General features: G+C 60.2%; 3 protein-coding genes across 8 annotated transcripts in view; all 3 read right to left on the bottom strand.

The window, feature by feature from the left end:
* Positions 1–503: 503 nt before the first annotated feature.
* On the bottom strand, positions 504–6,243 carry PYROXD2 (pyridine nucleotide-disulphide oxidoreductase domain 2). 2 transcript variants are annotated; one of them, XM_055801094.1, is made up of 16 exons: positions 5,011–6,243; positions 4,586–4,605; positions 4,266–4,359; positions 4,114–4,187; positions 3,856–4,002; positions 3,562–3,715; positions 3,269–3,330; positions 3,058–3,155; positions 2,496–2,637; positions 2,281–2,427; positions 2,107–2,179; positions 1,840–1,996; positions 1,552–1,706; positions 1,287–1,393; positions 1,079–1,199; positions 504–865 (listed from the first exon to the last, which is right to left on the bottom strand). In XM_055801094.1, the coding sequence occupies exons 1-16, from the start codon at positions 5,354–5,356 to the stop codon at positions 786–788; spliced, it is 1,977 nt and encodes a 658-aa protein (XP_055657069.1). In that variant the 5' UTR covers positions 5,357–6,243; the 3' UTR covers positions 504–785. The 2 variants fall into 2 exon arrangements, with proteins under 2 accessions (XP_055657069.1, XP_055657076.1); XM_055801101.1 differs by having other exon boundaries at positions 2,281–2,415.
* A 136-nt stretch (positions 6,244–6,379) lies between these two features.
* On the bottom strand, positions 6,380–11,220 carry HPS1 (HPS1 biogenesis of lysosomal organelles complex 3 subunit 1). Of its 5 annotated transcripts, none has more exons than XM_055801091.1 (18): positions 10,998–11,219; positions 10,767–10,904; positions 10,551–10,693; positions 10,214–10,322; positions 9,877–10,037; positions 9,698–9,800; positions 9,494–9,598; positions 9,333–9,402; positions 9,156–9,223; positions 8,457–8,624; positions 8,206–8,385; positions 8,067–8,134; positions 7,813–7,935; positions 7,646–7,710; positions 7,309–7,454; positions 7,098–7,211; positions 6,891–6,973; positions 6,380–6,610 (listed from the first exon to the last, which is right to left on the bottom strand). In XM_055801091.1, exons 1-18 carry the CDS (start codon positions 11,094–11,096, stop codon positions 6,448–6,450), a joined length of 2,106 nt encoding a protein of 701 aa, XP_055657066.1. In that variant the 5' UTR covers positions 11,097–11,219; the 3' UTR covers positions 6,380–6,447. The 5 variants fall into 5 exon arrangements, with proteins under 5 accessions (XP_055657066.1, XP_055657063.1, XP_055657067.1 ...); XM_055801088.1 differs by having other exon boundaries at positions 9,494–9,601; positions 10,998–11,218; XM_055801092.1 differs by having other exon boundaries at positions 8,206–8,382; positions 10,998–11,218.
* Positions 11,221–11,649: 429 nt separating this feature from the next.
* Positions 11,650–26,104, bottom strand: part of HPSE2 (heparanase 2 (inactive)) — a 112,011-nt gene continuing 97,556 nt past the window's right edge. The window contains exons 10-12 of the mRNA XM_055801085.1: positions 13,769–13,914; positions 12,641–12,787; positions 11,650–12,558 (exon numbers count right to left, since the gene is read on the bottom strand). Of these exons, the coding sequence (XP_055657060.1) occupies positions 12,393–12,558; positions 12,641–12,787; positions 13,769–13,914 (459 nt within the window). The 3' untranslated portion in view covers positions 11,650–12,392. The remainder of the gene's footprint in view (positions 12,559–12,640; positions 12,788–13,768; positions 13,915–26,104) is intronic.

Below are 26,104 nucleotides of genomic sequence, written 5' to 3'. Positions count from 1 at the left end.
GCCACCGGCTGACGGGTGGCCAGCGAGAGCTGCAGGGCTGCACGGAGCATCTGCCCTGGGGATGGAGAGATGGGGCCTGAACGTGTGCAGGCAGGTCCTGGCAGGAATGGGGGGGTGTGGGGGGTGTGCAGGGCACAGGGGGCAGCTGTGGGGACCTGGCTCCTGCAGTCTCTGAGCTGCTGGACACACTGCTGCTGAGGGCCATGGAGACAGAGGACAGCGGGGGGCTCCAGCTCTTGAGCAGCTCCTCGGTTCCCTGCTTGTTCCAGGCACCTTGGGGCGGTCCTGGCCAGCCCAGAGCTGGGTGGCTCCAGCCAAATAGCCCCACATCAGTAAGCGGAGGAGAGGTCCCATTCACTGCTCTGGGACATACCTGTCCCCTCTGGCAGCTCCCCCAGGGCTGCACCACCAGCCACAGTGCAGATGGCACAGTGCAGCCCCCCCACGCTAGCCTGTTGGGAGCTGCACAAAGAGCCAAAAACCACAGCAAAAATGCTCAAGACACAGCCCCAGCCAGGGTTTATTTCTACAGGTGCAGGCAGGAGCCGAGCGAGGCTTGCCATGGCTGCCCAAGGCTGGGCTGCAGTGGGCTGGGAGCAGTCACGTATTTGAGGTGATGGTAGCAGCTGGGAGCACAAGAGACCCTGCCTGCCTGCACCCCCCAGCTCCCAGGGGATGCTGCTGTCCTACCGTGCCTGGGAAGGAAGTGGGGGACAGGCAGGGCTCTGCCTGGAGTCAGCATGACTCACTACAACCACAAACCTCCACAGGCAAAGTTGTTGTCACTACTGCCATCGCAGGCGCCTGAAGTCCTCGAGGGCCACCTGGGCGGCATTGCGTCCTGCTGCTCCCATCACTCCTCCTCCTGCAAAACAAGAAATGCGAAGTGGTGGGCAGCTCCAGCCCCAGGAGATGGGGCCCAGGGCTGTACCCATGGAGCTGCCCCACCTCCCTGCTCATGCGAGAGCAGAGAGGGGAGTGGACACCCCCAACCCATGCTGCCCTTGCACCTCTTCCACATGCCCCTGCCCTCCTCCTGCAGTCCCCCAGGAGGGTCCTGTCTCCCAGCCCCACTCACCAGGGTGGGCTCCACTTCCACACAGGTACAAGCCAGGAACTGGGGACCGGTAACCCGAATAGGATGGTGCTGGCCGGGCAAAGTACAGCTGGTCCAGAGACATCCCTCCATGGAAGATGTTCTGCAAGAAGAGCTCTATGTGAGCTGGCTGTGCCTTCCAGAGCTGGCACCAGAGTGATGCTCAGAGCTGAGCCCTGATGGTACTCACTCCACCAGGAAGCCCGAAGATCCTCTCCAGGTCCGGTGGCGTCAGGATGTCCCTGCCAATGACGGATGCCTTGAACCCTGGGGCATAGGCTTCGATGCAGTCAAACACTAGAGAGGGATGGAGGGACTGGCAGACAGCCTGGGGGGACATGGTGGCTGGCCCCTGAGCAGCTCCAGGGCAGCTCTGCCCACAGACAGGGACCAGCACTCCTGGTACCTGGGTCCAGCGTGCATTATGTGCCCATGTCTGCATATGCATTACATACCCGTGTCTGCGTATGCATTTTTGGCCTGCTCATCCCAGGGCTGCCCGCCTGCCAGCACAGAGGGGGTGTACTGGGTGAAGAGGGACACAACATGGCAGCCCTGTGGGGCCAGCCCTGGGTCCAGTGCCGAGGGGATGCAGAGCTCGATCATGGGCCTGGGGGAGCAAGACACCAGCTGGGCAGGCAGGGGGGGACCCAGACACCCCAAGCCTCTTCCCCCAGCACCAGCCACCACAGCTGTCCTGCCCCTTCCCCAGTGCACCGGGGTGTGCCAGTGCAGGCTCCTACCTGCTGGAGGGGCGCCCATGGGTGGCCTCAGTGAAGGCCTGGTGCAGAAGGTGGGTGCCCTCGCAGTTGAGGTGGATGGAGCACTGGTGGTGGGGCAGGGGACGGCCATCGCGGGCATTGGGGACAGCCAGGAAGCTGGGCAGCCGATCCACTGCCACTAGGTGTGGGAGGTGGGGACCGGGGAAGCAGGGTGCAGCCTGTTGCTGAGCCTGGCACCAGTGTCCTTCCAGAGGGGACAGTGGTGAAGGTCGTCCCATCAGTACCTACCATTGATCTTGGTGACAGGGGAGCGCGTGTCAGTCTGCCGGATCCGCTGGACAAAATCCTTTGGCAGCTGTTCCTGAGGTGGGAGACACCGTTGCAGAGTCTGGCCGTGAGGAGACAGCATGGCCGGCAGGACACGGCCACGCAAAGCCCCCAGCAGCCCCATGCCCCCCATACCTGGGGGACAAGCTCCAGGAAGGTGATCTGGGGGGAGGCATTGGACAGCACCACTTTGCTCCTCACCTCTGTTCCATCCTGCAGCAGGACGCCCTGCGCCTGCCCGTCCTTGCCCAGCACCACATGGCACACCATCTGGGGATGGGACTTCACCAAGAGCATCCCTGCTGCCCACAGGATAGCCAGGCAGCTGCCTGCACCCAGACACCCCATACCTTTTCAGCAAAGATGTGGGCTCCCCGAGCAGCTGCCGCACAGGCGATGGCTTGAGACAGGGCCCCCATCCCACCAGCCACGTAGCCCCAGGCACCCCGCCGTCCCTCCAGCTCACCCATCACATGGTGCAACAGCACGTACCTGTGTTGGCAGGATCCCAGGTTAGCTGCTGGCCAAGGGGACAGGTCTGTCCCCTGCATGGGCATAGTGGGGATGGTGCCACAGCCCCCATAGATGGGACCACACCAGCTCATAGGACATCCAGCTCAGTTGCAGTGAGCACCCACTGGCCAGAACTTGACCTGCCTTGGGGCAAGTGTCCAAACAGCAAAGGTGCAGGTGGAGACCACTCAGGAGAGCCACATGGCAGGGATGGGGGGCAGCCCCTTGCCTAGCCCCAACCCCTGAGCCACTCTGGCAAGGCTGAGCAGGCAGTGGGAGGGAGAGGCAGCAGAGCAGGGAATGGGGTATTGGGGCACAGCAGAGCCAAGGAGCTGCGGGCACGGAGGATGACACGGGGGAACGGTGCAGCTACGAGCCCTGGGTGGAAGGGACCCTCACCCGCTGCCGGGAGTGTGGGGGCTGGCCATGGCTCCAATCACCGCATCAGTAGCCAGAGTTGCCTTCAGAGGCTCTGACTCAAACCACTGATCCAGGATCTGGCCCAGGAGAAAAAGAGAGCACCAGGTTTGGGATGGGGGACTGCCGCAGCATCCTCACAGGTAGGCAGTGAGGCAGCCAGCGGCTGCACGCTGCTACTGCTGGCACTCACCTTGGAGATGGGGGCTGTGAGCACCTCGTAATAGCGGGGCAGCTGCTGCCCCAGTGCCAGCCCTGGGGATGGAGAGGTGGTGTGAGACCTGCACGGCTGTTCTAGGGCTGGCTGCCTGTGCCTGGCTGGGTTTGGGGGTCAGGTGGCATGACAAAGGTGGACAAGCCTGTCAGAGCCTGCCAGCCCAGGCTTCTGAGGAGCCTATGCCCTAGGAAGGGGCAGCTCTGCATCACCCGCCCCAGATGCAGGCAAACACCCAATGCCACTGGGGTCCCCTGGCATCCTAGATGTACCTGACCGCAGCAGGGGCTGCAGGGCTCGCAGGGCCCTGAGCCGCTGGAACAGAGAACCCTGCCCCAGGGCAGCAGTATCCACTGGCGGGGCATCCAGCAGCGGGTCAAGGGCAGACACCAAGCCCCCCATGAACGCCTCATACTCAGGGTAAGCCTGAAAGGGGGCAGAAGGGGACAACAGGTACTGTGCCATAGTGGGTGCAATGGCTACCCTACCCAGGAGCATCCCTGCCACTCCATGGGCAGGGCAGCCCCTTGGGGGCTTTGCTGTGCTGGGTGCTGCCCCTGAGGTACCTGGGCATCCTTCTCAGAGAACTGAGCAATCTGCCGCTGGGTCTGGGCCATGTCATGCCCCAGCAGGAGGGAGCGGGGGGGTCTCCTGCCCTCCAACACTGGGGTGAAGGAGTAGGGGTCCCGTGGGAGCACCCTCAGACCGTGCCGCTGCAAGACAGGGATGGCAGAACCCAGCCTGCAGGGACAGCCTGGCAGCGGGCTCACCCTGCCAGCGTGTCAGGAGGCGCCAGCAGCCTGGCGAGGGATCGGTGCCGGTACCTGCAGCTCCAGCTCAGCATAGATCTGCGGCCGCAGCAGGCTGAGCAGGTACGATGCCCGGGAGAACTTGAAGCCTAGAAGACGTGGTGTGGTGGGGGATGTCCGTGCCCAGGGCTGGCCAGGGCTGGGGGACAGGTGGTGTGCAGTGTTACCTGGCACGATCTCCTCCGTGACGGCTGCACCACCCAGCACGTGGCGTTTCTCCAGCACAGCCGTGCGCACCCCTGCCCGTTGTAGGTAGGCAGCCTGCAGGGAGCATGACATCACACTGCCCGTCCCTCCAGGTGGGACATGTCCTCATTGCCCCGACAGTGCCTCAATCACCAGGGAGGGCTCCACTCCCCACAGCCCTGTGGGAGCCCCCCAATCCCACAGGTACTGCCAACAACACCCTCCCTTGCTCACGGCGCAGACCCTCCCTGATCCCCCGCCTCCACACAGAAGAGAGCAGCACCCCACTCTCGGTACTCACTGCCACCAGCCCGTTGTGCCCTGCAAGGAGAGAGGGAGATGAGTCAAGCCCAGTGTTGGGGCAGTCCTACAGCACAGGGCACCCTGCCATGCCTGGGGCGCAGGGCTGCCACAACCACCCAAACAATAGGGTTCTGGACATGGGGATAGAGGTGACTAGGAGCACCCTCTCCTGTCCCTACAGCCCTGGCCCTAATGGTGCAGAGAAAGGTGACAGAGGTGCTCAAGGCAGATGCCCTGCACACCGAGGGGCTGCAACATGCGCTCAGCCATGCCAGACCCTTACATCCTCCCTGGCACAAGGAGCATGCTGGAGGGCTGCAACATGCCCAGCACCACTGTAGTCCCCACCTGGCTACTACAGGGCAGCTGGGGGTCCCCACCGGCTGCCCACAGCCCAGCACTGGCTCCCTCACCCTGTATTACCTGCCCCAATCACCACTGCATCGTACTCCCGCTGTAGCCGGCCTGCAGCCCCAGCATGGGCCAGCCGCGCGCCCAGCAGCCCTGGGGACAGATGCCAGCCCCACAGGCAGCAGGACGGGCAGCCCATGCCCAGTCTTGCTCGGAGCCCAGCTGCCATCGCCACACAGTGCCCAGCCATGGCTGCCCAGCACCCAGCAAGCTGGACTTTGCTTTCACAGTGGAACTTTTCCCAGGGCTTCCAGGCACGGGGAGGGGCCGGGGGGGGGCAAGGCAGCGGACGCCTTGGTGCAGGGCCAGACACCGTGTCCCAGCACTTGCAGGGAGACTGGGCAGGCCAAGGGTGCATGCTGAGTGCTGCCCTGCCAGGGGCACTGCCAACAGCAAGCTGCTAAGCCTGGCAGAGCTTTGCTGAGGGCTTGCAGGTGGGCAGACCAGCCCCAGTGCTGAGAAGGTGCCAGGGTCAGATCCTGCCTGGTGCTCAGCAGGATGCCAGGTGCTCCCCAGCCTGTATCCCAGGAAGGTGCTGGGAAGGTGGACGGGGGCCTGAGAGTCCCCTCAGCGCCTGTTCCACTCCAGGGAGAACCTGGGGGCGTGTGGCTGGAGTGATGAGCCAACAAGCACTGTAGGACAGGGGGAGCTTTGCCCTCCTCGAGCAGGAAAGCCCCAAGCACAGCCCTGAAAGCAGTGGGAAAAGAGGCAGCTTGGGAGCGAGCTTGGCCCCAAACCAAGCAGGACAGGGCAAAGGCTCTGCCATGGTCCAGTGCTCTCCAGACCGCCATCCCCACCCTCTGCGAGCAGCACTAGCGATGACAGGCAGTGGCTGCCAGTCCCTTGGGGCTGGCCCCATCCCCAGCTGTGCCTGGAGGGGTTTGCATGTGCACAGAGCCCAGCTGTGCCTGGGAAACACATAAGCTGCCTCAGCTTCACCCAGTTCACAGCTGAGCTCAGCCCTGTGGCTGACTGGTACAGGGGAACCCACGTGTGGGGAATGGGGTGCAGGACGGGCTGCACCTCCCCAGAGCCTGCCAAACCCCCAAGGGCCCTGAACCCCACATTTGGGGATGAGGGGAAAGGGGGACATACCCTGGACCATTCCTCCACACAAGTTTGGCTACACCATTTTTGTTTTCTGGCCAAAACTTGGCAGTGATGCCAAGCCAATGCTATAAATCCTGCTTTGGAAACGCACTTTTCAGCAAGACGGTGATTTGCCAACAACCTCTCAGCCCCACTCTCTGCTCATCCCCAGAGGCTGCTGGCTGCCAGCAAAGCCCACAGGGAGTGGGAAGGGGGCAGCACCAGCCCCAGCCGGGCTGGAGGATGAGAAGGCTGCCTGTAGGCACAGCTGACGGCACACAGACACCAAGGAAGCAGTCCAGGTGCCAGGAACACCCACACACCCACTTTAATCCTGGCCCCGAGGTGGCTGAAGACAGCTCAGAGCAGGGGGATGCGGGAGGGCTCCCAGAGCCGCCGGGCCAAATCGCAGGCCTGCTGGACCACCAGCTCTGAGGGGATGATACCCAGGTGCACAGTCAGCAGCTCATAGCACTTCACCACCTCTGCCTGATGGTTCTTGCTGTAGTAACGCAGCAGCTTCCTGGGGAGGAGAAGAAAGGGCTCAGCAGGCACAGTGCAGACTGGCATTCCCTTTCTAACCACCTTCCCCCTATAAAGTCCCTGGCAAGGACACAGCACCCATCCAGTGGCATGACCGTAGCACCAGGCTGGGGAGATGGGCTGGTGCAACCCCAGTGACACCACAGCACTGATACCATGCTGCAGTGACAGCCCAACAAGGACAGCACCATGCATGGGGACCCCTGTGCCAGCACAGCCAGGGGCCCTGGTGCCAAACTGTAGGGCTGGGGACTGCTCACCTGTAGTAGTCTCCTGCCAGCATCCCAATGGGAGCAGAATCATCGGAGAGAACTGGCACCTCCATCACCTCCAGCTTGTAGCCCTGGGGAGAGAAGACAGTAGAAGGCATGAGCAGGGAAGGGACTGTTGAGGAGCTGGAGCTGTACCTGTACCTACATCCCTGCTCCCTGGGGAGCAGGGCTCAGCCCCTTCCTGGTCCCACATACCAGCTCATTCTCAAACCAGAGGAAGTAGGAGCAGCAGTAGTCACCATCCTGCAGCATGAGTGTGGTGTAGCCCTTCTGTAAGTACCGCCGGGCCAGCGTGATCAGGGACCAGACCTGGGGAACAATGGGCACTTGAGGCCTGCGCAGAAACCCCTCCAACTGTCACCCGCTCCTGTGGCTCCCATCCCACCCCTAGGCCCATGAGCAGTACCTTCCTCTTGATGAAGGTGGCCAGGGGGGCCTTGCCCAGCTCTGAGCTGGACTTCTCTGTCACACTGAGTGATGGTGCCATCATCTGCCCAGCCGTGCGGTCCACATAGATGAAGTGCACCAGGCCAGGAAAGTCCTCTAGGTACGTGGGGTGGGTTAAGGGTGTCCAACAACTTTGGTGCCCTTCCAGGACAGCCCCTGAGCTTTGGGGAAACCTGCTTCGCCCACCACACCCCTTGAGCCCAGTGCTGTGGATGCAAGGTCCCACTCCCACCTCTGCTACCCCCTTGGGGACCCTTCCTTGCCAGGCTGAGTTCCCAGCCACAGGGACGGGTATGACACCATGGTGATATTGCGCCTGCTCTTCACCAGCAGAAAGTCCCGCCAGTCCAGCAGCTTCTCCCTGCCGAGAAAAGGCACAGTGTGGGGCTGGGACCCCCCAAGCCCCAGCACAGCTGGGTGTGGGGCAGCACCACGGGGATGCCGGCCACCCCCATGCACTCACCTCATCAGCTTCTGGGCACGGTCCCGCAGTCCCTGGGACAGGCTGTGGCTGGTGGAGGCCAGGAAGAGCTGGCGGTACACAGAGCATAGCTGCCGCTTCACGTTGGCCACTGCCTGCAGCAGCCTGAGCCGGGAGACAGGGACAGTGTCGAGTTTGGCCCGGGGTCCCCAGGGTAGCAGGGACAGCCATCTGCCCCCAGGCTTAGAAAGGCCCCTGCCTGCCCTGGAGACTTTTTCTGGCCATCCCATACTCACTCCAGGGAGCTCCCAGGCTCACTTCGGGAAAATATCTTGCTCTTGAACTCCACCCAGCTGTTCTGCAACTAGAGAGAGACAAGGCTCAGCATCAGGCTGCAGGGCCAGGGGTACAGGGTCCTCACATCCTCACTCCCACCTGGATGGCCTGCCCGCTCAGCTTCTTCACAAATTTGTCCATGCGCTGCCGCAGCTCGGCCAGGAATGGGTAGGAGCGTGGGGCTCCCGCCTCCAGCCCCTCTTCGAGTTTCCTCTCCAGCACCAAGAAACCATCTAGCAGCTGGTACAAGGTGATGGCTACCTGGGTTGTGGGGCCCTGCTGGGGATGGGAAAGGTCAGTCAGCCAGGATCCAGCCCGACATCGCTTCCTTCACCTTAGAGGCAGCTCACCTTGGTCAGGAGGATGAGGGAGATGCCTGGCCAGAGCGGGAGGCAGTACATGGTGTGCGGCAGCAAGGGGCAGTAACCTTCCCGCAGGTTGGCATCCAGGAAGATCCTTCTGGGGTTTGAAGCTTCAGGGACCAGAGGCCCCAAGGTCTGGAGCAAGTCCTCTGCCATCTGGGGAGAGAGAGGAGATGCTCAGCCCGCTGTGGGGATGAGAAGCCTGCACCAAGCCAGGATGCTCTGGAGGGACACAGCCATGCCCTGAAAGCTGCAACTGGGCACGACTGAGCCAAGGGATAGCAGCAAAGGGGAAGCCGCTTGCAAAGACACAGGTTGTAAATGCCCTACACTGAGGCTAGCACTTGCAGAGAGTGTGTAAGGCTCTGCGACATCCATCAGGGAACAACCCAGAAAGGCCAGAGGCAGCAGAGGGAGACACCAGACTGCTCTGAGGCAGCCTCAGCCCCTCTGTGCTGACAGCTCTGGACAGGGAGACTGTAAGTAATGCCTCAGAGAGGGTGGTCAGAGCTGTCACTGTTAGGTACACCATGGGGGATGCAGAGCACATCCCCAGTTCTAGAGCCTGGGGCACCGACAGCCACAGCACAGCAAGAGATGAGTGATGAGGACCAGAGACTGCAAAGAGCAGCAGGACAAGCTGAGGAGGTGTGGAGCTGGGAGGGACTGCCAGGACCCCTTGCTCACCTGGACATCTGCAGCATCTGCCTCCCCAGTGCCAAGGATCTCAGCACCCTCCGACCAGCTCTCGCTGCCTGCAGGAAGCACAGCAGGTCACCCTCCCCGCCAGCTCCCCATGCAGCCCTGGAGCCTCTGCTGGGCTGGGAGGCACGGGGCAGGGCTGCTGCCTGGCTGGGCACTCACCCGTGCTGTGCCTGCCCGGGGAGGGCTCGGGTGTGTAGTAGACCTCAGGCATGGAGAGATCGTCTGTGTCCTGCCAGCAAGAACTGCTCGGTCAGTGATGGGAGTGATGCAGGCAGCCCAGCCAACATCCCACCCTGCAGTTCCTGATCCCAGGGCCTCACCTGGTCATCCGAGTCCTTCTCTGCAGTTCCATGGGAGCCAAGGCCACTCATGGGGATGCTCTCGCTTCTCTTGGGTCCCTGGGAGAGCACCTTCCCTGCCACAGGCTTCTGAAACAAGGGAAAAAATATTAAGCCCTGGCCATCAAGGCATCACCCCACAGGGGCACCTCGACCCACTGCCCCCCATACTCTGCTCTGGAGCACCTGGGGACTGAGCTCCTCCTCAGCGCTCTGGCTGGGGTAGAGGTCCTGCACCAGGAGGATGAGGACGAGCAGGTCTGCAGGGCGGATGGAGCTGGCATTGCGGCTGTGGGCCAGAGAAGGGAAGGGTCATCCGGGAGGGGGAGTGGCTGCCTTGGGGAGGGTGGTGGGGCCAGGTGTACCTGGAGTAGAAGGCCAGCAACTTGGTGTGCACCAGGAGGAAGGCATGACCCACCTCATCCCCGCCACGCTCAGGGCTGGTGTTGATGTGCTGCACCACCTGCCGCTCCAGGAACTCGATGCACTGCTCGCACAGCTGAGGGTGGATCAGCCGCTCCACAGCCTGGGGTGCAGGTCGGAGGGAGGACTGCTGAGCCTCCCCAGATCCAGTCATGCAGCCCCAGGGGCAAGTCTGGGCTTCTCTGGCCCAGAGCCTTGCCTTTCCCACATCCCGGGACTCCAAGCAGCTTCACAGCCCTGGGACGCCCCGAAAGCAAGGGACACCCCAGGGCATGGTACCTCCACTGCAAAGCTCTGGTCCTCCTCCCGCAGGTGGCTGTAGGTCTCCAGCAGGCCCCGCAGCAGGCTCCAGACATGCTCCCGCTGCTCCGAATCGGCCGGCCGCAGCCTGCAATGAGCCACAGCATGTGAGCCGAGAGCCAGCCGGCACCTCCCGGCTGGGGCGGGCACCCCAAAACCCAGCTGCAGCCCAGCGGCCAGGGTGTCCTGCTGCAAAGGGGGGGGTCCCAGCTCAGAGACACCTACTCCCACCCGCCGGGGCTGCATGAAGGCATCGCCTGGCAGCTGCCTGGGCACCCCGGCGTGCCAGCCCGTGCGGGCGGCCGTGCCCACTCACTCCTTGCGGATGAGGTGGGAGTCAAGCGTGACGAGGCCACAGTGAGCCTCCACCAAGCGCCGCAGCACGAACAGCGTCCGGCGCAGGTCGTCCTCGCTCTCCGTCCCGTCGCCGTTCACCGCGATGTACAGGCAGTCCCCGAACTGCAACCGGCAGCGAGGTCAGGTGGGGACCGGCCGCGCTGCCCCGGTCCCCGGTCCCCGGTGCCGGCCCTACCATGTGCAGAACGTGGAGGTGCCGCCCGTGCTCGGTCGCGAAGCAGGTGTAGGTGTCGGCGAGCTTCTCCAGCAGCGCGGCGCAGGAGATGATGAGGGGGGCGAAGAGGGTGTTGAGGCTGTCCTCCAGCGCCGGGCCCTGCAGGACACGCTCCCGGGTCAGCGTCCACGCACGGCCGCGCACCTCCTCCCCGCACCCGCACCCGCGCCGCCCCGTCCCGTCCCGCCCCACCTGCCCGGCGTGGGGCGGCCGCAGCCGGCGGAGGAAGGCGGCATCGGCCCAGTAGAAGAGCAGCTCGGCCGCGGTGCTGGCGATCAGGACGCACCGCATGGCCCGGCCCGGCGGAGGGGGGCACCGGGACCACGCGGCTCCGCCCGCCACGCGCCGCTTCCTGCTGCGCCGCGCGTGACCGCCGCGCCCACGCGCGCAGCGCCCCCGGCGGCCCGGCGCGGCCCTGCGCCGCCGCACCCCGTCCGCCCGCTCCCGCTCCCGGCCCGCCCCGCGGCCGCTCCCGCCCCGCCTGCCCCGCTCCCGCTTCCGCCCCGCTCCCGGCTCCGCCCCGTTCCGCTCCCGCCCCGCCTGCCCCGCTCCCGCTCCCAGCCCGCTGCTGCGCGCTCCCGGCCCACCTGCCCCGCTTCTGCCCCACTCCCGCTTCCGGACCCGCTCCCGGGGCTGCTCCCGCTACCGGCCCCACCCTGCTCCGCTCCCGCTCCCACTCCGCCTGCCCTGCTCCCGCTTCCGGCTCCGCTCCCGCTCCGGCTCTGCCCCGCTCCCGGCCCGGCCCCGCCCCGCTCCCGCTCCGGTTCCCGGGCCTCCTGTCCTGCTCCCGCTCCCGTCCCGCTCCCGCCCGGCCCCGACTCGTGGCGGAAAGGACACGCCGGCGCCGTTGACAGCCCAACTTTATTACACCTCCGGTAGCGTCTCGGCGCGTCCCGGCTGCTCCTGCCCGCGGCACCGCCCCTCTCCCGGGCAGGACACACTCACGGCCCCGGGGGGCCCCGCCGCTCCGCTCCGGGCCGTATCATTTAACTATCCACATCTCCAGCCGCGGACCCTCGAGCCCCCCGGCCCGCGGCAGAGACCGGCGCCCCTTCTCCCGGCCCGCCCTGCCCGCAGCATCCCCGCGCCGGTCCCGACCGGGCTGGCGGCAGCAGAGGGAGCTGCTTCCATGCGCTTGCTGCACCGGCAGCGCTGCCCGCCGCCCGGGAAGGTGCGGAGGAAAAGGGGGACCCGGCTGCCGGAGGGGTCACCCTGAGGGGCAGAGGGACAAGGGGGCTGCCCATCGTGGGCTGTACCGGGGCTCAGCACCCCAGCCCTCCCCAGCAGCCGGTGGGCACCGGACCCGGGTGCTTCTCGCAGCTTGTGGGACAGATTGCGGCAGGCCCTGCAAATTCACCCTCGCACCGCTCTGGCAGGGTGGTGGCCAGGCCAAGTGGAGCTCGGTGGCCACAGGGTAGGAGAGGGTGCCAAACCGGAGGACATCCAGGGCATGAGGACAAGGGCATGGTGTGGTGCCTGCCCGATGTGGCCCTGCTGCGAGGCTGTGCAGGCTGCCGAGGAGGCAGCGCGTTCCTGGGAGTGCGTGGGGACAGGAGCGGGGCCGGTGGGTCCATTCTGGGCTGCGGGCTATCGGTACCGGCAGGCCAGCGCGTTTACGTTCTTCACCACATAGAAGCTCATGGTTAGTGGGGGGATGACCAGAGTGCGGCCGGCCCGCAGCGGACGAGGCTTCAGCTCAGGGAGGGTCCCATCATCCACCATGGCCAGTGGCTGCCCGTTGAGCTGGACCGACCTGTGGGACCAGGAGAGGGTTGGGGTAGTGGTATCGAGGACAGGGTGGCAGCAACAGCCCCAGCCACCAGCACTGCACTTACTTGGAGTGGAGCCCATCCTTGCCATAGGGCTGCAGAAGGTACTGGTGTACAATCTTATCCCGCAGCGTTCCTGCCAATTTGATTTTCTTCCGGGAGCGATGTAGGTTGATGATATAAAGGGTGATGGACCCCCGGACGTAGTTGTGGCTGCAAAGGGAAGAGTGGAAGCTGAGGGCAGCACTGGCAAGTCCCTGGGAGCGTCACCGCCAAGAAGCGGGTTGGGGGTTTCTGCAAGCACTGGCCTCATGCGGCCATCCAGAGAGGATGTCATCATCCCAGCTGCCCCTTTCCATAGGGAGATGCCACGTCGCCATCACAAAGCCTGGCTCCTTGATGACAACTTTCCAGCCTCCCCCCTCCTCAGCCAGGGGTGGCACAGCTCAAGAGAGTGTCGCGGGGTGGTGGTGGTGTGGTCTCGGGACAGCCCCCCCCAGCCCTTTGCAAGAAAGGTGCCAAGACGGAGGGGAGCTCTGTGCACGGGTGGCAGCTGCCCTCGCTGCCCCGGGCACCTAACTGACAGGTCCAGACACTGATCCTCTGTCCCTGCCTAATCAGGCAGCCCCAAACAAAGGCTATAAAGCACTTTGCACCTGTCAGTTACTGGACAAGGTTTCCTACCGAGCTGGAGGCATGTTGAAAGCATCTGGACTGTGTAAAGAAACAGTCTCTCCTCCTCCACAATAGCAACTTGTGTCTGCAGAGGAGGTGGCCACCCCCCCGGCTTGCTGGGGCGCTTTCAAAGACCTTATCAGCGAAACAATAACCAGGCCGGGCTCCCCGGCAGCGCAGCCCGGCGCGTAACCCGACCGACCGGGGGCCCCTCGTGTGAAATCCACCCCCTTGATCTCTGCTGCTGGGGCTGCCTGGCCGCCGCTGCACCAGCCCCAGCCGGCCCCGTTCCCAGGCAGAGCTTGCCGTGACTTTCATCGGAGGCATCACCATTCCTGCGTGTTCCCTCCGCTGCGACAGTGGCCAGAGCGGCACCCGAGCGAGTCCCCTGGGAAGCCAACCTGCCTTGCCGGAGCCAAACCCTGGGCTCCTGCCCCAGCATGTCCTTGATGGTCCCCATCTCCCGGGGGTCCTGTTTATCACCTTCCTGCAGCTCCCTGCCTCCCTCGCTCTGCTTACTTGTGGTAGCTGGTGCAGTGGGCGTAAATGCGGAGCTTGTCACGGATGACCCTGCCAGGCCGGGGTTTCCTCTGCAGACCAGCCACATGGATCGCCAGCACCTTGGGACCGATGAGGCGCTTGTAGAGCAAGGACAGCCAGTAGTCCTGGGGGGCAGAGGGGACAGTCAGCAGCACAACAGTCCCCCCGACTCACAGCGAGAATGGGCAGGACAGGCTGGCATCCCTGCCTACAACCTAGCAAAACTTTGGCTGTTGGGGTGAAAATGTTGTGTGCCAGATGTCTGCTTCAGGGTGACTTTTTTTGCGTAGTCCAAGCCAAAACAGCATCGCTGCCTGTGCTGAGAGACACCGATATCCTCTAAAGGAGCCCAGAGGGTGGGGCGTGGCATAGATGCCCTTGCACGTTCCCACAAACCTGCACATAGCCATGCCATGGACTTGTGCACCAGCTCCAGCTGATGCATATGGAATGGTGATGTCTCTGGAGCATGCAGGTCACCCCCTACCCTACCCTCTACATGGGGCTGGAGCACACCAGAGCTCTCCCGTGCTCGCCAGCTCTGTTCATGGCACACTGGCTTTGGTGACTGCCGAGGCTGCTCCACTTCCTAGAGGAATTTCACCTGTTTTAAAGCCTCCTGTGAAGTTAAGCACCCATGAACAGAGTACAGGGAAGCCAAGCACTCAAGAAACACAAAACATTCAGCCCCTGCACACATGCGTTAATGATGCAGCCTTTAATTACGTCACCACATACTACTTTTTCCCGCAGGGCACAGCCTCGCTTCGCACACAGGATGGGCCCCAAGCCCCGGGGAGGGCCGTGAGGCTGTGCAGTGATGGAGGCTGCTGCCGGCAGGGCCCCCCACTCATCCGCTGCAGAAGCTGGGAGGTGTGTGGTAAATGAAGCAGGGTTGTGGGAAGGGAAAGGGCAGGCTCAGGCACTTGCCTGCTGTTCTGCCCTGCTGTTGCTCTGGGCACCCTAGGTGATGCCAGGGAGACAGAGCCTCTCACACTGCTTCTCTGGGTGCTGCCTGTGGGTGTGCTGGGCACTGCCTGGGTGCTGGGGCACTTTCACACACACCAGCACCCTGGATAAGCCCCCTCTGCACAACCCAGACCAGTTGCCCCAGAGGGACCACGTGCCCCATCCCCATCTGCAATGTTGAATGCCAGCAGCGACGGTCACGCTGGCACCAGGGACTGCTCTGCCTGGCAGTGTCTGACCCACACAGCGAGGAGGACTGCTGATGTGGAAAGGAGCATGGATCAAACGCCTCGTGGCTCTGCACACTGCCTGGGTAGGCACAAGGAAAGCCCTACATGGCCAGAATAGCACCCAGAAGGGGCCTGCCACCTAAAAGGGCATGTAGTGGGGAATGGGGTCTCTAGGGCCCCAGGCTACAGGACTAGATGGGCAGACAGAAGCGCAGATACCCCATACAGGTACAGGTAGCCACCCTGTGCATGGGAAGCCCTCACACAGCCCCTGATTAACACGCATTTTGGATGGAGAGGCCAGCAGATGAAACACAGCAGCGCTGCAGCAGCCACCGGCACAAGGCAAATACCCACTGGCCAGACCAGACTGCCAGCCCCGTCTCCTCTCCAGCTCCACTCAGCAGAAGCTGACCGGTTCCAGCAGTGCTGGGCTGACCTAACAAAGGGAGATCCAAACCCACTTCCCACTTTCTGGTTAAGCTGTTACCACAGTGCTGGAGGAAAAGCCGCCTTCCACTCTCCTCTCACTGCTCCCAGCCAAAAACCATGGGACTTTGTGCCACACCAGCCTGATAACTGCTTCCCCTGCAAACACCAGCCCTCAGCGGAGACACGAAGGTGAAGGGAGAGGCTTGTGCACACCAAGGAGGCTCAGCCCACGAGGCCGAAGCTCCCAGGAAGGATGAGCTGCAGCTGCTTGATCCCACGGACATGTGTGTCCCCAGAGATGTGCACTGTCCCTGTCCCGGTCCCTGCTGGCTGGCGGTACTTCCCTCACCCTGGGGATGTCCCTGTGCCATGCTGCAGGGGCTGTGCCAGCCCACCTTGCTCAGGCTCATGGCAGGTGGGAGCAGCCATGCCCAGCACACTGCCGGCTCCCCAGTGAGCCACGCCAATTATCAGGCATCATTAGATGAGTAATTACTTGAGTTCACGGTGAGGCCAAAGGTGAGCACAGATTACAGGATTTAGCCCCACGGTCGTGAGTTGAAAATAAATGAGTTCAGTGCCCCGAGCTACCCATCAGCTCAGGCTCTTAGGGCTTTCTAGCAGCTCCCCTGGGGTTTCCCACCTATTCTCCTTATTTCCACTGAGGAGATGCTGCTTTTGCCCGCAAGTTATGGAAGTGATAGAGGCCAGAGACTTCGTGGCTACCCTCAAAATTTCATTGTGAGTCTCAAGAGCTGTTATGCAGGGGCCTCGCGATGGCCACGTCCTGATGAGGAGCTGGCGCCAGCAGCTCCACATCCACCCCTCTGGGCAGGGCAGTCCCCCAGGGGTTTCCTGCTTCAGCACTGGTGTCCATCTGCTCCCAAGGCTCAGCAGCAGCAAGATTTGCAATGTGGGGGCACAGGGAGCTGCCAGCCCCACAACCTGCCCCAGCTGCTGCCAAATCTCGTGTCTCAGCATACACTTTTCCCAAGGGTGCCTTGGCAAACCCTGCTTCCCTGCAGAGCTGGGGGAGCTGAGCCTGGGGCTCCTGCTGAGGCAGCTCACAGGCAGAGCTGTGCTGTCCAGCTTCTCCTGGGCTGGGCACAAGGACATATGCTTGTCTTTCTGGGAAGCATTGGCCATGTTTTGAGGGCTTCTGATCCAGCTAAGATTACACAGCTTTTCTAAGAAAAATCATGAGATAGGTAGGACAGTCAGCAGTGATGCAAGACGAGCTATTGTGCAAAGTGTGAGATGACCACGGCTGAGCATTCAGTATTTTGGCTCAGGCAATGCTCCCAGGGCAGTGCAGGGACCAACCTCTCCCTCCAGCATCTGCAGGAGGTGAGGGGACAGCAGTGATTTTACCTTGCCTTGCTGGCAAGGCTAACTCTGAAGTCTCCATTTTCAGGAGGATGTGGAAGTACCAAAGAGAGTTCAAAGGAGGGCCAGAAAATGACGAGGCTGGAAAAGGAGTCATCAGCACCGGCCTCAAGGCACTTAAGCTCTTCGGCTTACTGCAGGGAAGCACTGAAGACAGCTGCAGCTTTTCGCATCATCACAAGTCCGCTTGCGGCAGAGGCCAAAATCATGTTACTTGCAATAAATTACCAGGAGCTGGTGACACCAAGCATTTCAATGATGAATCCATCATGCACCTAGCATGACTGAAACAAACCCACCAGGTGTGGGCATTTCTCCAGCTGGGCTGGTGCTCTGGGCCTGCTCCTACCACTGGCATGAGTGAAACCCAGATACAATCACACCGAGGCTGCTGGGCACCTGTAGCCACTGGCTCCTGTTCGAATGGTGACCAGCTTGGGAAGCAGTTGCTCCTGAAACCCAGTTTGGCTGAAGGCAGGGTGGCTTTTTCACTGATCAGCGACCTCTTCCTGGACCCCTGACAGCAGCTGGCACCCACTCCCATATGGCAAACCTTGTGTGAGTGTGGCCCCTGTGTGAGCATGGCCCCCAGGCTGGCAGCACCCACATGTCCCTTGCAAAGACAAGTGCTTGCCTTGCAGCACAGTGCCGGGCATCCCAGCAGAGGCAGCCCTGGCATTGCCCAGGGAGATGTGTGGTTCCAACCAGTACAACCAGAGAAAGAATTTGGCTGTTGGAGTCATGGAGGGCTTCGGTCGTGAGGGCTGAGCCAGCAACACAGCTGTAGCGACAGAGGAGGACTAGCATACAGGAATCTGGTGTACTATTAGTCCCCTGGGAATCAAGGGAGCTTTCTTGCTTTAATTACTTTGCAGACCCATCAAGCAGTGCTGCCACTGCAGCCCTCAGAGCTGAAAGCAAGGAGCACCTGAAGCCAAAGCTGTCCTGTGCCTCAGGAGGTCTCCTGGCCGGGACCCCAGATTTCCAGGCAGGAGAGGTGCTTGTCTCAAGTGAGTGGAAGTGCAGAGCTTGGGCCAGCCACATCTTCTGAGCCAGTGAAGACCCACCAGATTTCCAGTAGACAGGGAAATCCCAGAGGGTCCCAATTAATCTCTTTGCACATTCTAATTAATTGCAGGAGATTTTAGAGACTTCAGCTTTTGGAAACAAGGCTGATTAGGCAGACCTTCAGACAGACCTATTAACCAGACCATCCCGTCTCCAGAGCCATTAGGAAGGGTGCAGGAGCATATTCCCATGCTCGCTCCTAGAGGCAGCAAAGCAGCTTTCCAGCCCACCTGAGTTTGTTCAGTCCACACTCACCACATGTGAGAAGATGTTGCCATAACCAGAAAACCAGAGTAATGGAGCTGCTGGTCCTGCTTTGGTCTCCTGGGGGCTGTAACCGGCAAAGGCAGCTGAACTTCAAACGAGCAGGCTGCTGACCCTGCAGTGCACAGCCTCCTCTGGCTGGGGCTGCTGGGGCATGGGTCTGTGTCACCATGTCACCATGTCACCAGCAGCATCAACTGGCTGCTGCTTGCCCCCTTCCTCTTCTTGCTTCTTCCCTCTTCTGAAGCTGCCCAAGCTCTTCCTCCACCCCTCGGGCACACTTGAGTTTCAACAGCCTGTTATAGATTGTTCCAACCTTCATCCGTCTTTCTCCACAGTCCAAGCAACCCATATGGAGAGACGAGCTGGCTGGTCTGCCTTCCTGTACATCACAGGACAGACAGTTTTACTCTTTTATCCCTCTGTTGAGCCTGATGGTTTGTTTTTGGCAAAAGCATCATCCCGAAAAGTAGTGATTGTGGTTGCGAGGGCTTGGAGAGATGGAGAAGCCGCCACTTCCCAGGGAGTCTGTTCCAGCAGTTAAACTTCACATTGTTAACAATTCCACTCCTTATTTTCAGCTTGAATTTGTCTGGCTTCAGCTTCCAACCAGTGGTTCTTGTTCTTTCTTTTTCCTCTAGATTAAAGAGATCCTCAGCATCCAAAGCTTTCTCCCTGTGGAGGTCCTTACATCCTGTTCAAGCCATGGCTGGTCGTTCCTTCAGCAAGGCTGGACTAATGCCGCTTTTAACATTATCCCTGAGTTTTATGTGCTTCTTGGACTGTGGGAGTTAGAGGTTTTCTCACCCAAATCCTGTGCAAGGTCCTGAGACAAGCAGAGCAGGGCATAGCCTCTCCCCAAACGGAACAATTGCTGAAGCCAAAATGATCAGCAATGGGAGAGGGCACTGATGCTGTTCTCACGAGTTTACATGCATCTGTCCTCAGGCATGTGAGCTGTTTGCCATTTTGCATGTGCACCCTCATCATGTGGGGGTCCTGAAGAGCTAAGTACTTGAGCAGTTTTCTGCAACATTTGCCGCTGCACTGGGGGAATTTGCGGGTGTGCCCTGAGCACCACAGGGGACACTCTAGAGAAGGTGTATGAATGGAGAACAACACTCCTCCTAGCCCCAAACGAGGGGGCTTCAGGTGGACTGGGCTGCCAGGAGCTTGTGGCATCAGCAGGGGAGGATGGGGCCAGCACACAGAGAGATGCTTCAGTGAAGCAGCCCCCTTGACTCTTCCCTCCGTTCTGCCCACACAGCCCTGTCCCTCCTGGGCAGGACAGACTCTTGCTTCGATCCAGGCTCCTGCACCTGTGAAAGGATCAGCTGATGCTTCCCAGTTCCTTTCTTGCTTAGCCTTGGTTCCTGCAGGTGCCCACCACCAGCCGCCTGAAGCTGCTGACGTCTCTGCCAGGGTGTCTATTGTTTTCACCATGCTGATCCTCTTCCCTCCTGCCCTAATGGCTGTGAGTGTCTCATCTCACACCACTCTTCCCTACATCACCTTCTGCCTTCACATCTTCCCTGCAGCTTTCTCTGCCAGCAAGAGTCTACAGCTGAAGGGGCTGTAGTGGGGGCTGCCAGTCCCACACCCCAGTGCCTTTAGGCTATGGAGGGAGAGGAGGGGAGGCAGGCATGACGAGGGAGGGCAATGGCTCCATTAGCTGGGCCAGGAGCAGCTATGTAGAGCAGAACTATTGTTGTTGTGGCTGCTTTGTGCATCCTGTGTGGTTATGGGGGCTTATGGCAGGCTGGCTCTTGTCTGGTCTTGTAAACTGAATACCTACTCATGGTTAGGGAAAGGAAACCAGGGCCCAATTTTACAACAGCTCTGCAATAAGTCCCAAAAAGCAGTACAAGGGGACAGCCAAGAGAGTTACTCCCATCCCAAATAACATGCTAATGTGTGTGCACCCATGGGCCCGGAGAGCAGCATTCTCATCCGCTGGTGCCAGCAGCACCACAAGCTCTGTGTTTGGGCTGAGCATCAGCCATTCATCCTACAGCCAGGGTCTCCTCCAGCTCTGCCAGCAGCACAACGTGCAAAGTCTCTGATGAGCATCACATCTTCACAGCCTTCGAACCGCTACACCCTTTGCTCAGCCCCTCACCTTTGTGTCTGTCTCTTCTGCTCTTTTTCTCCACCCCGGAGAAAGACCAAACACTGACATTAAGGCAAAATTCCTGCTGTGGGAGCAGCAGCCACAGGAATTGCTGCCGGGCACTGATGGTGCCGATGGGACAGCCTGCCCAGGCACCTATAGAGTGGCGAGTGGGCGAGTGGGAAGTGGGTCCTGTCTATCACCACCCTTCACAAGCTGGTCCCCAGCCAGTGGCCTCCACCTTCCCTGGGAGCTGAGCAGATGGAGGAACAGCCAAACTTCTCTTTTGTCATCACCTCTCCCAAACAGGGTCCAGGAGACCTGAGGCTGCAGGAAGGGAGCAGAGCTGTTGGATCAGTGGGCTTGGAAACAAAATGCAACTTCATTGTTTTCTGTTCTGCTGCTTTTCACCCAAACACTACTTCCCTCTGCTCCTTCAGCAAACACCAACCCACCCTGGGAAGGGCTTTACTATCCCACTGCCCCCACAGCCCCAGGATGGCTCTGTCACCAACGTGGGCAGGTGTGCCACTAGCACAGTGCCTCTGGGAGGCGTGGGCAGTGGCCGTGTCCATCCTTCCAAGTACAAGCCACAGCTGCCTGTCTCAGACGGAGTGTGTGTCTCTGCCCCAGTTCCCGGAGCAGGAGGAGCAGCCCGGCTCTAGGTCTGCGCAAGTCCCACAGCTCTGGTGGGTGGGTGCCAGAGCTGCCAGCCACAGCATGGCTTTGATGCATTTGAGAGTTCAAGCATATGCACTTCAAAGACCTTTTTCATGCTGCACTAAGAGGGAAAGGCCCCTTAACCCACTGTGACAGAGAGCAGAGTTTAGATGCTTTAAATCTGTCTCCTGGTTCACAAATAAAATGAGCCTCAGAGCAGACTTAAGAGCTCCTGGAAGCCGAATGCAGCGAGAGTGCAGAAAGCAGAGGATGCTGCAGTCCTTGAGACATGGTATGATCATAGTTGAAAGGACAAGGCAGTGGAGAGGATGCCCAGCTCAGATCTGCTTCAGGTGCTCGTGCCAGGGCTGGCTGGGAGATTTCTGCAGGGCATGATTTCCACTCTTCCCTTCAGTGGGCCGTGCTCCGGCTTGACATCTCTTGGGAAAGCCTTTCCTCTCCACACACCTGAACTGCCCGGGATTTCATCCCTTGGTCCCATGGCCAGAATGAACATCCTGTACAGACAGCTCCTGCCTGTCCTCTCCTCTCCCACCCCTTCCCCGTCTGCAGGCGTCGCTCCTGCCAGAGCCAGTGCTCCAGCGTGCGGGGCAGATGGGGGTGCCAGACGCCCGCGTGGCAGATTTATGGTCATCAGGAACAGTTTCCATGTGTGTGCGAGCTCCATTGGACCCGCTCCCTCCCCCCACCCTTTGTCGCTCCCAGGCTTGGGACCATGCCTCTGCCTCTGCCTGCGCGGCGCATGGCACGCTGCAGCCTGACCCAGCCGCCCTCTCCCTGACAGTGACCCCAAAGCCGAGGGTCCCTGCTGGGGGGAACAGCAACCGCAGTCCTACCCCTGGCAGCTCAGCCAGCTGCGTGTGTGCAGCGTGGTGACTCAGTGCTGGGCGTGCAGATGGGCCGGCGCAGCAGCGGGGCTGAATTCCCCCGGCCCCGCAGCCAGCTGGCTGGGCTCGGCAGCGGGAGTGCAAGCGCTTGCAGGAAAGGGCTCTCCATATGCTTCCCCCTATGGATGCCAGGCCTTCTCCTCACCTCTGGACACTGCCCAGCCAAGCAGCTGGGCAGCCACTGGGCGACCAGATGGCAGGGTGGGGATGGGCATAGGTGGGCGAGGACCCAGTCCCGCAGCCCTGGTCTGGGAAGGGCCCCTTCCCGCGCAGCGCAGGGGTGGGAGAGGCACCGTCCAGGGACACGGCTGGGACCTCCAGCTGCAATTAGCAGCACCTCCGGCCAAGGCAGCTCAGCTAATGAGCGCACTGGGGAGCGCATACATGCGGCAGGCAGGAGCATGGTCAGGGCAGCAGCTCCCACCCCTGGCACGGCACCTCGCTGGAGAGCCCCTTGCCTCTGTGCACCCAGACACTGGGGTCCCAACCCATGCCTTGCTGGGGAGGTGCCTGGGATGGGTCAGGCTGGTGCCCCTGGTACCGAATCGCCAGGTGCAGCCCAAGGTGCGGCTCACACCATGCCCTAGGGACCTCAAGGGATGCTGGGGACAGCCGCAGCCTGGCACCAAGCTTGTTCACACCAGGGCTTTTATGAAAACCCAGTTAGGAAGGGAACAGATCACTAAGGACAGACCTGATCTGAGCCTGGTGTCTTCCCTCCTCCAGGACAGATAGTAACTTTCCCATCAAGTTCCTCAGTGCCTTTGGGCTAAGCAGAGGAGGTGAAAAATCACCCGCAGCATCCAAGCGTCTGACCACAGCACTGTCAGGCACAGACCTCCGCAGTGCTGTGATGCTTTCTCAAGGACGCCATCAATTCACAGGCAATATCATATTGTCTTCTACTACCACAGCTGAGCAGGCAGCCCCTGCCATTGCTTCACTCTGTGATCCCTCTGGGCCATTCTCATGCAGCATACAAAACTTATATCCAGAAAAGAAGTTTTAGCATCTCCCTAACTTTGGAGAACCAAGTATCTCACTGTCCACAGTCTTTAGAAGAAGGTCCAAGAAGACCCACAGTTACCAGGAAATGGAAGTCTGGATTTCAGCTTTGCCTTTTCCATGGGGTTTGTGTTGCTCGGGCTCTGCCTAGAAACATGCCCAAGTTTTTCTACACGTAGGTGTAACCTTACAGCACTGTGCATTAAGTGAGCAGAAATGACTACCAAGGATGGATAAAAGAGACAGGATTGCCACATGGAAGAGCATTCAGAAAGGTCTTTAACATACTGTAACAATCTGAAAAGAAAGCTCACGCTGACATGGGGGGGCTCTCCAGTGAAATAAATGTATCGCATCCCTCTGGACGGGTTTCAGGAGAGAGAGGTAGACTATGTACACTGTGTGCCTGAAATGAACCTAGAGCTACTAAATGTCAGAGCAGCATTTCAAAGGCACTGCCTTGTGAAAAGTGAGTATCAGTGCTGCTCCTGCCCTCCTTTCCTCCGCTCCTCACTCCCACGCATGGGTACAGATGGGTTCCGGAGCAGGGAGGCAGACTGACATACTGCAAAATGCTTTATTTGAAGGGCTTCTCAAGCACAAGCCCTGACTATTATACAGCTGGCTGCCCCAATCACTCAGGATGAAAAGCACTCCAACCATACATGAAAAAGTTATCTCAAAATAACAAGGCATTAAAACACTTGAGCTCAGTCGCATTAAGGTTGGCTGGAGGATTTCTATTCCCCAGCCTGATCACGTCTGTGCCAGGGCCAGGGAACCTCATGTCACCCAGTTTCTCCTGCTTTGCTCCTCATTAGCCCAGCAAGAGAAAACCATTTCCTCAGATCTGCACCAGGAGGGAGACTCAGAAAGATGACCTTGCCTTCCGCTGCTGTGGCACCTGTCCCTCGTAGGGGATTTTGATGGCACCACCTCTGAGGACAGGGTGGACAGGCAATTCTTGCAGCCAGGACGGGCACTCAGAGCTGCTTTCATGGGTGAAGGACCTGGATGGGGGTGCAAAGGCCATGCCTCTTGCAAGATGCCCCAGAAGCCACAAGATGCTGCTTTGTTCATGAGCCAGCTGTGTGCAGAAAACCCAGCAGAGACATGAGCATCTCCCTAATTTCACCATGAAGCTGCAGTACCCCTTGGCCACACTGCTGCTGCCTGAGACCATTTTCAGGAGCCAGGCTGCACTGCACTGGCAAGGCACCATGGTGCAAAGTTGGGGATAGACCAACTTAAACCTCTGCTTTCAAGGTTTCACTGCACCCCTGCTTGCAAACAGCTATTCCCAGTTGCTCTTGCATTTCCCACTGAAATGGCCAGAGGTCACGAGTTTATTTTCAATCCAAGGCTAACCCGCAGAAAACACAGAGCAAGCCTCACCAGGCTGCCCGGGTTTGCTGCCCAGCACCCATGCCCAGACAGCAGCCGTGCCTTCTGCCAGCCCAATGTGCTGGTACCCCTCGCTAGCTCACAGCATGGCCCATGACAGCAGCTATCACCTTGCTATACACAGAGGGGTGCAGTGATTTGCCTGCTCCTTCCCTGTACTTAACAAAAACATTCCCTTCAGCGCTGCGGTCCTGGGGGAGAGGCAGAAAGAAATGTGGTGAGATAGAAACTGAGACTCCCACAGCAGTGTCCACCAAGTGACCCCCATTATCGGCACTCCCCAATCCCCCAACATGGCGCCTACGCCACATTTTACAAGCTTCATTATGCTATCTGCTGTAACATGCCCTAACAGAGACAGTACCAACATAAGCAAAACCAGCAGCATCCGAGGGTCCCAGCTGAAGGACAGGGAGGAGGGCTCACGTGGCAGCAGTGCAGTGCTTATATGGCGATGGACTACAAATCACTTGGTTTTATCTGGGAAGGTCTTTAGCACAAGGATGGAGGGCTGTATTTGCATCGCTGCATGATCCCTGGATCACGTAGGAAGCTCTCCCTGGACTGTGCAGCTACTCAGCACCTAAGGACACCACTGTAAAAGGCTCAGCTCCAGCTCAGCACCCTGAAACGTGCCATCCTCTTATTTGACAAGCAGGGATCAGCAGTGGCAGGGGAGCAGGAGGAGGTGCAAAGGTTGCTATCGGGATCCCAGCCCTGGCTTCCAGCTCTCTGAGGAGCTGCCAGCTGGAGCCTTGATTGATGCTGTGGTGATGCAGCCCTTCTCTCAGCAGGCAGCTGCCTCACGCCCAGCTGGCATGCGGAAACCTCTTTGTCGTGGCAGCTAATAAGCAGATTGTATTTCACAGTGCCGCGGCCCTGTGCAGGTACAGCCAGCGGCTTTCATCTCCCTGATAGCTCCCACGGGAAAAGAGTGGCCGCTGTCCCGCGGAGCAGGTCACGGTCTGGTCTCGCTGGGCTTTTTGGTATTTGCAGCTTTTAAACTCCCTGTTGGTTTGCACCTGTCCGTGGCTCTTTTATAGCACAGGAGTTGAGGGAAAGGGGTTGGGGAAGCACCACTGGAGTTTGTGCAGGAGCACAGTGGTGGGATGTGGGATCAACACTGAAGCACATGGGAGAGAGAGGAAACAGCCCTGAGGGGGGATGTCATCTAACTTATTGGGAGACTTATCTTTAAAACAACAGCAAAATCCATTTTAAAGATCTCCACTGCCTGGGGTTTATTCCTCTAACTCCTTCCCTGGCTTTAATCCCACTCCTAACTGCATGCGTGCTCCAGCTGCTCCAGGGCTCCTGCCCCAGCTGTGCCAGGAGAGCTGGCCATGGGCCACCCACTGCCCACACTGTGCTGGGAGACCTGGCCATGGGCCACTCACTGCCCCACGTGCCTGGCGGGCAGGAGCTGGCCTGCACCCATCTAGCCAGGAGCAATCTAGGGGGGTCCTGAGTTCCTGGGGAGTGGGGGATGTGGCTTGGCCAGGGGAATAGGCTCTTCAGAAGAAATCCATCAAGTGCTTGCCCCAGGCTCAGGTTCATCTCAAACAAAGTTCAAAGCCCGCCAGGCTTTCCCCAGCCCAGGTACCCAGAACTGGCAGGTATGCTTGCCAGAGGGGTACATGTGGGAGCCCAGGGTGCTCCAGGAGATACCTGGAGCAGCACAAGCAGGGGACTGTGCTCTCCTGTTCACTGGTTTGCTCTCTCGAGCCACCCACCAGGCCATGCTGGGGGAGTTAGCGCAGACCTTGTGTCACCAGCTCTCCCGCATCCTTCCCTGACACCCAGGAATGCTGTTGCGGGAATGCTGTTTTCTTGGCTGAGTAGGTAGAGCCAACTGAGAGGTGGCTCCATCAGCCTTTGC

Source organism: Falco peregrinus, chromosome 1, assembly GCF_023634155.1.
Source record: "Falco peregrinus isolate bFalPer1 chromosome 1, bFalPer1.pri, whole genome shotgun sequence".
Taxonomy (NCBI): Eukaryota; Metazoa; Chordata; class Aves; order Falconiformes; family Falconidae; genus Falco; species Falco peregrinus.
Note: the sequence above shows the minus strand (reverse complement) of the source record. Positions and strands in the feature narration are given on the sequence as shown.

Bases quoted from the DNA above. Each gene is read 5' to 3' on its own strand.
- PYROXD2 (XM_055801094.1), bottom strand. From the start codon at position 5,356: ATGCACCCTTGGCCTGCCCAGTCTCCCTGCAAGTGCTGGGACACGGTG. The intron at 2,428-2,495 runs GTATGGGGTGTC...CTCTTGGTGAAG, and splicing joins CCCACATCTTTGCTGAAAAG to TCCCATCCCCAGATGGTGTG. The intron at 1,394-1,551 runs GTATGTAATGCA...ATCCCTCTCTAG, and splicing joins AAATGCATACGCAGACACGG to TGTTTGACTGCATCGAAGCC.
- HPS1 (XM_055801088.1), bottom strand. From the start codon at position 11,096: ATGCGGTGCGTCCTGATCGCCAGCACCGCGGCCGAGCTGCTCTTCTAC. The intron at 9,602-9,697 runs GTGCTCCAGAGC...CCCTTGTTTCAG, and splicing joins AGGAGGAGCTCAGTCCCCAG to AAGCCTGTGGCAGGGAAGGT. The intron at 9,403-9,493 runs GTGAGGCCCTGG...TCTTGCTGGCAG, and splicing joins AGAAGGACTCGGATGACCAG to GACACAGACGATCTCTCCAT.